We start from the raw sequence: 7,638 nt of genomic DNA, 5'->3' as shown, positions 1-7,638 counted from the left end.
GCTCAAGAGTGGAGAAGAGAAGTCGTGTTTGTCGTCTTGAATTCAAAAAGGCAGTTGATTTAGTTTTAGTGCGCTTAATAGTTCCTCTGTCTCTTATCAATATCAATCATTAAGCTTTCTTTGTTTTTTTAGACAACTTATCAATAATTGTGGTCTTACTGCTTATTCTTTGAAATAATAAAAATTCAAATTCAAAATGGTGAATTTAACGGAGCAAAACAATAGGAAATCTGATAGACTGATACCAAAAGAAAAAGAACAAAAAAAGGAAAAACGGCAACAAGGCTACAACATAAGAAGCATGTTTTGCGTTTTACTTCAGAATCTGAAGTTCAGATAGAGCTAGCTAGGAGAGTGATATGTGAGCAAATGCTCATTGGAATGGGGTCTATAATGAAAGATGCATTTAAAAGATTTATTCGAAAGATTTAAATTCTGGTTTGACAATAGTGTAATTCTGACTTGATAAAACCATAACATTTGCCAAGTGTTTTAAAAAAGTTACTGATATTGCATTGTACATGCATCCTTCATATCTGCAAACAAACTTAAAATCCAATCACGACCGTAAGTATATATGGTTTTGATCTTCTATTTCCTTGTCAATCTGATAAACGTCGACTATTAGGAGGTTCTTGATTTTGAGTCCTAAATATGACGCCATAACATAAAAAAAGAAGAGCTAACCAAACTTTTTATATATATAAACTTTCCTAGACAATAACAATAATAGTTTGGTAGCTTCGGTAATGGTCAGACCCACAAGAGGATGCCATTTTTCAGGCAGAAAAGACACCAACTAAACACTAAGTCTAAACCCATACGGGTCTTTATCGAGTTAGACCAAGTAAGAAAGCATTTTTGTTCATACGATGAAAACTAATTAGCAAAATGTAGAAATCTGAAGAAGAGTTTTATTTTTTAACATTATCCCATGAAGCCAGCTCCTGGCATGTTAGACTGCCCTCCACCACTACCACCACCTTGTTGTGATCTTACAGGACCTTGTGCAAAAGCTTGACCACCCATTACTCCTGACCCAACCATCTGTTGAGGCTGCTGCTGCGGCATCTGATTCAGTGGCGAAGTCTGTTGCTGCATCTGATTCAGCGGCGAAGTCTGCTGCTGCATCTGATTCAGCGGCGAAGTCTGCTGCTGCATCTGATTCAGAGGCGAAGTCTGCTGCTGCTGATGATGTTGTTGAAGCTGAGACATCTGATGCTGCTGTTGCTGATGATGTTGGAGTTGTGACAATTGATGGTGCTGCTGCTGCTGGAGTTGTGGCAGTTGTTGCTGTTGGTGGTGTTGTTGTTGCTGGATCTGTTGCTGTTGTTGCTGCTGCTGCTGATGGATTTGTTGTTGCTGCTGCTGCTGGATCTGTTGTTGGTGCTGTTGTTTTGTAATTTGCGGCTTAAACACAACCATATCCTGATAGAACCATCACAAAGGAACAAACGATTCAGTAACTACTGACTGCATTTCTTCAAATCAAACCGATATGTAGAGAAAGCAGTGGGCGCATGATGGATTAGACAGGCTCCTTTAGCAATCAGTTTGGAAGTAAAAACTCAAGAGACACTAGCTAATGGATACATGTGAAGTGAAACCATCTACAGATATCTTACTTGGTGCTTACTTACCCCTGGAAAAAGCATTCCAATCAAGCGGCAAGCCTTGTCAGAGACAGAGAGAAGCAGCGTCTGTGACGGCAACTGGATCACTGCACACTGCACTTCAGAGGTAGACTTTGTTATCATAAAAAGCAAGGCACACGATTAGGCAATCAAAACAAGGCTACAAGTTTAGTAGCCGTAACGAGTACGGTGAAAAGATTGATAGATTTCCCGTACGACTTACGTACAGATATCGATTAAACCAGTAACCAGCCATCATATTGCTATCAAGTTCGAATAAACGGGACATATATAGGAAAAGGAAATAACTGGCATAGAATATCAACAAAACTTACAAGCTTCTTATCCTGAAGTTGTCCTAAAAACCCATGCTGACTCATGGCTCGAAACACAAGGAAGTCAGCTTTGCCAACATATTGCCTGGTACAAAGGCAGATGAAAGTTAGTGATAAGAAAACAAACATCTACCAATGAAAAGCTATAGCAAGAGGATAGTACTTGTTATTCATATGATCCTGGGATATGAGACGAACAATCTGCATGGTTGGTGGCCAGTTTGCTGCCAACCTGAGGAGACGCAGAAAAAGAGAAAGCAAAAACTGCTTTAGCAGCTAACAATCATTTCTCAATACGTAGGTCGACTGCTAATGAAACTTGTCTACTCTTGACAAGGGTAAGAAAGCAATTTTCATATTTCAGTTAGTTATGAACTTACGAATCAGAGGCAGAAGCGTTTCGGTAACCCTGTCAAATATAAACAAAGACATTACAATTTGCTAGGAGCAATCCAACAAATGTTTGGAAAAGAAAGATATGATCCTACAAATTACATAAAGTGGGAAAAAGGGCACATGGGGGTGGTAGTCAGTGCCCTAAACATACCTCAAGTCTGGTGATAAGAACAGGTTGCCCTTGTCTTTGCCCAGATAAATTTCCCTACATGAATTAGAAAATGTAAGTTAAAATTATCATCAGACCACCGCTGCTATTTCAGACAAGGTGAACCGATATTACCTCCCAGACTTTTACGTATTTGGATTGCGAAGGCTGCATAGCCCCCGATGACGCCTGTGACAGCTGCATATTAGGAGCTGAACTGTTACTGCCACCAAGTTGTTGTATTCCTGGTTGCGCTTGTTGGCCAACTCCTGGAGTAGGCATCATTCCACCTGTTGCAGATGAGACATTTCCTTGACCGAGACCGGTCATCATGTTTTGGTTCATGGAAATTCCACCTTGCATCATCTGTGAACCAGAATGGCTTCCTTGGTTCATCCCTGGCATTGGTTGAGGCATTGGTTGAGAGACACCAAGGTTCGAAGTAACGTTTGACGTTGTTTGAGGACTAAAGGAATTATTAGGGCCCGGGCTTTGCCCCGCTTGTGCATTTCCCATAAGTGCACCTGAACCAGCAATTGAAGTATTTCCCTGCTGTCCAGATGAAAACCCAGTTTGTGAAGGAGGCTGAGATGTAGCCATTCCTGTCGATATCATATTTGACATATGCATTGCGACTGCACTTTGCCCAGCCGACGAGGCTGCCCCCGCCAGAGCTGCAGAGCTCATGACTTGTCGAACTTGGGAAAGGTTATTCAACAGACTTACATTTCCAGGAGGACCAGAACGCAATGGTGGCGTCATTACACTAACCACAGGCTTAACATCTGGTGCATTCTCAGCATTAGTGATCATTTCTTGAGAAACTGACGATGCTGAAGATGTTTGAACTGAAGGGATTGCCGGTGCAGCAGGTCGAGCTACGGAGGAGGGGATATGAGGAAAATTTGGAACTGCTGCCATAGAAGATACAGTGCTAGGCTCCTGAAATTTAATTCCAAAAAATCCAATTAACAAGATTTATATATTTATGTTATGTTATCTAATTAGTTGATAAGATTTCATTTCATATATACGTATGGGATATTCAAAAGAACCTAACGTTAAATCAATTTAACTAAATGTCTTATCAAGCACCACAGAATAAATTTTTACAATCCATTTGCGATTTATAGTTTCTAACAAACAAACATGAATCTATTTGCCAATTAAGCTGTCACCTCCAACCGACTAAAAAGATCAAATAGACTTACAACTTTCACAGTAGCAGTTGGAACTGGTCCAACGGAGACTGGCTGCCGACTAAGAATAGGCCCATTGGCTGAAAATCACACAAAAAAAGAGATCTTCACATAAAAGGAAGCAGGATATAATCGGAAAGACACACAAAGAGAGCAAGATATTTCAACTAAAAATAGGGCCTGCTAAGCATAAGTACCTGATGGCACAAGAGCTGGAGGTTGTCCAGCGACTGGAAGAGATGGAGCAACAGTGGCCCTGTCCATTTTCACAGGGCTCTGAGTCTGTGGCAAATTGGTAGCAGTATGACTTAAAGCAGCACGTGCCTCCACAAAATTCTCTGAGATCAGGACAAGATAGAATGTGTTCTTAACCGTGTCAATTGACAAGTCCCCACTTTGAGGATTGAGCTTTCCCTGCAATTAAAATAGAAAAAAAAAAGTTACTCACAAAACAATCTTACTTCAGCCTGTAGCACTGACGATTAAGAGATGACTGGAAAAGGAAACACATATGTAAGCTGAATATCTAATGAAATATAAAAAGATACGCAGTCTCACCGCATTGTATAGTGCTCTAACTTTCGGAAGCTGCTTTGGGCACACAACAGACAAAGAAACAGAGCACTGCAGGCAGACCGATATTGCAGGTGAGGGATTCCCAAAGAAAAAAAAAGGTAATTGTAGCAAGTCGCAAATAAAAAAAGGTACCCTAGAAAAATATGATGCCACTGTCTCGGCATCTGATAAACGGCTTTCAGGTTGCGCATCGCCATTTTCATTTCGTTCCGCATTTTGCAGTTTAGGACGATATACAGGTGTTGGCAACGAGTAGGGGTTGCTAGCTGTGATTAAAATACAGTGCCTTTTAAGATCATTACTTGGTTGAGCTTGGCCTGAAGGAGGAGGAAACATCTGCGTCATGAAAGGCAGAAAAAAAAACGTGAGGTTTACGGATCTTAATATCTCTGACAGAAGCAGCACTATTTACAATCAGCCCATGGAAAAAAAGAAAAAATTAACTGAGAAACTAAACTTAGTCAAAATGGCCCAAACACATGCATTTCTAGTTACGTCATAGAATGATTAAAGATAAAGTTTACCCACCATCAATGCTTCGGCAAGACCTTCGGCTGTGGCGGCTTCATTGAAACCACCGCCGGCAAATTGTATGGATGAAAGCCAATGCAAGAAAATATCAACATTTCTTGTCCAGCCACTCCTTTGTACCAAGCAACCTAAGAAGTAATAAGAATAAAATGGAATAGCCATGAACATGCAAAAAAAAAAAAAACGCCCAATACAATGCTTGTATTTGGATATCACAGTAATGGAGCGCAATACATACCAGAATATGAACCATGGGAATTGAAAATGACCAGCGATAGCTCAACATTCGAAACAGGGTTCCTCTGCAAGTTTATAAGATACATAAAGAAGACTCATCAACCATCGATTTAGAGATAACAAATGCTCTCTCTTTCTGTGGCATTGATTTGACAGATTACGGTTCTTTAACAACTAAAATACAGAAAGTAACTGATAATGTAAAAAGAACAAAAAGTAAAAACAATGAACAAAAACTGTTGGCTCAAGAATGAAAACTAGAGTTTTCCTCAAAAACGAGGATGAGTCAGATACAGTACCTCTCCATTTAACTCACTGCCACAGAAAGACCTGCACAAAACACACAAAGAGAGTATTAACAGACGATTGAAGTAAAATTTTAAACATTTGCAGGATGCAGATCCAACTGATCATCTAGACAACCAATGGAGGTGATATATAAATCTAACACAATAAGAGGGTGAGAACTTTTAGAGAAAAAAAAAACATCAGAAACCTAACATAAATGCATCAAATTTCAATTCCAAAACATAATAGCACTAAAACATGCTAGGGAAAATATGCACACTTCAACCAAAAATACTTCTCCCTGGCTCTTAGGGACACAGTAATGGAGGAGTTAAAGAGCTATTAGACAGGGCCGGACCTCGACCATGCTAAGTGAAACTTTTGCAACAGCCCCCAAATATTTTTTTAAAAACTACATAGACAAAGGCAAGTTTTTTTTTACACCTCCAAATCTCAGAGCCGGCCTGGTCTTAGAGATACTTCTCATACCAATTTCAACGTAATTGAGCTAATTACATTACGTTTACATTTACAAAACCACAATTGAGTTTGAGGTAAATAGATTGCTCTATACGAATCGAAGAACATCATCAACAAACAGGACAGTAATACACTCAAGGTTGTCTCTCTCTACCGATGGAAATAAATAAATAAAGGGGCCATTCAGAAACCCTAACATGGAATGGAAAGAGGGGGGTGAGAATAAAACAACAACCTGATGATTTTGTGGAGGTAGTCGGAGACGATGGTATGCCAATAAGGACCCAAGGCTGCAGTGCCTTCCGCTACGACGATCAGCTGTTTCATCTCCGACAACTGGTTTGTTGACGACATGTTCGGTCGGGAAACTCGCCGCGAAGAAGCTGCGAACGCGAATCAACGGAAGATTGAAAGACCTCTCTCTCTCTCTCTCTCTCTCTCTCTGGCCTCTAATTACTGATCTTCTTCTTCTTATATTAAGAGCGTTACGATTTTTCACTCACGGTAACTTCTCTAGGAATTTTATCTTTTTGGTAAAGTTTTTTTCTTCTTCTTCTCCTCCGGTAAAAAGGAGGAACCAAATTGAATTACAACTTTTGTTTGTGGTAGATAGTATAGGAATAAATCAATATAATTCTAAATATCTTTGAATTCAAATTTGTTACTTAGAAAATATATTTAATCTGCGTTTTCCAATTTAAGGCTGATTTTAAATTTGACCAAGAGCCAGTAGTATTTTTCATTCAGAACTAGTTATCTTCACCAAACAAAATATTTCCATTTAGAAAATGCACAGAATATACATAATTTATTTAGTAGTGAAGGTCAGGTCGAACTTGTTTCGTAAAACATTTTTTAACGCTAATACTATACCTCAGTAGACTAAAGAGGTAGAGGCCATTTTAAAGTCCATTTTAAGATTGTCCCCAACACTTGTACATGGGCCACTTGGCTATCATGCATAACTAATCGAAAAATGATTGATTCATGGATATCATGCACATCATGAGACGATTATGAATTTCGTCAAAGTAGTAAAGGATCCTTAAGCGCATCAAAAGGGTTGTGGAGTCTTTTGGGCCGCAAGTAACTAATTGTTATTGTCCACAAAGTTTTATTTCCTTGTGTTTTAGAACATGTTTTTGTTTGACTTTTAAGACTATCTTTTTAATCCTAAAAGAGGTCTGGACAATTTTCATGTGTGGTGCAATAATTAGCTATGATCTGAGCCAGAACCAGCCTCCACATACATTATGTGTAGCCTTTAAGATCTTACTAGATTTTGACCCGCCCTAAGAGGGCGGGTATATGTTTTGTTTTGTATGTTTTATTGAAATTGCATTTTTAAGTGTATGCTTTTTTTGTTATTATATATATATATATATATTTTTGTATCAGATATGTGTGTTTTGGGCAAATCTTTATTTTTATTTCTAATTTTACTTGTGTATTTTTTTTCTCAAAATGATTAGTCTTCTTATTTTGAACATTGAAATGAAATTATTATTGGACGAAAGCTTACAAAGGAATAAAAAAATCCCTAAAAAAAAATAGTAATTAAAAAAAAGAGCATTATAAGCATCTTCAAAAGTAGGATAAGAAGGTCGATTCTAAGAGAGAGAAACAGAGAGTAGAGAGAGAAACCGTCACCGGGATTATTCTGTTCCGGCCGACGGTGTGAGCTTTCACAGTCACCGACCGTCGGCCCGGATTTCCCTTTCTGTGTTTTTTAAAAGCTCCTTTTCCTTTGGGTTTTGTGTAGTTCTAAGGTTCCCGTCGTCGCACCTTCTCTTCGGTGGGCGGTCGGTTTTAGC

General features: G+C 38.9%; 1 protein-coding gene across 2 annotated transcripts; it reads right to left on the bottom strand.

Annotated features, from left to right (window-relative positions):
• Positions 1–677: 677 nt before the first annotated feature.
• On the bottom strand, positions 678–6,261 carry LOC130507300 (mediator of RNA polymerase II transcription subunit 25-like). 2 transcript variants are annotated; one of them, XM_057002010.1, is made up of 15 exons: positions 6,060–6,261; positions 5,356–5,386; positions 5,058–5,121; positions 4,817–4,947; positions 4,421–4,624; positions 4,271–4,336; positions 3,910–4,126; positions 3,725–3,792; positions 2,649–3,455; positions 2,517–2,570; positions 2,350–2,378; positions 2,133–2,201; positions 1,970–2,054; positions 1,626–1,727; positions 678–1,428 (listed from the first exon to the last, which is right to left on the bottom strand). In XM_057002010.1, the coding sequence occupies exons 1-15, from the start codon at positions 6,176–6,178 to the stop codon at positions 928–930; spliced, it is 2,547 nt and encodes an 848-aa protein (XP_056857990.1). In that variant the 5' UTR covers positions 6,179–6,261; the 3' UTR covers positions 678–927. The 2 variants fall into 2 exon arrangements, with proteins under 2 accessions (XP_056857990.1, XP_056857991.1); XM_057002011.1 differs by having other exon boundaries at positions 1,641–1,727.
• Between the last annotated feature and the right edge of the window lie 1,377 nt (positions 6,262–7,638).

The sequence above is a fragment of the Raphanus sativus genome, unplaced genomic scaffold, assembly GCF_000801105.2.
Source record: "Raphanus sativus cultivar WK10039 unplaced genomic scaffold, ASM80110v3 Scaffold4297, whole genome shotgun sequence".
In the NCBI taxonomy this organism is placed as follows: domain Eukaryota; kingdom Viridiplantae; phylum Streptophyta; class Magnoliopsida; order Brassicales; family Brassicaceae; genus Raphanus; species Raphanus sativus.
Note: the sequence above shows the minus strand (reverse complement) of the source record. Positions and strands in the feature narration are given on the sequence as shown.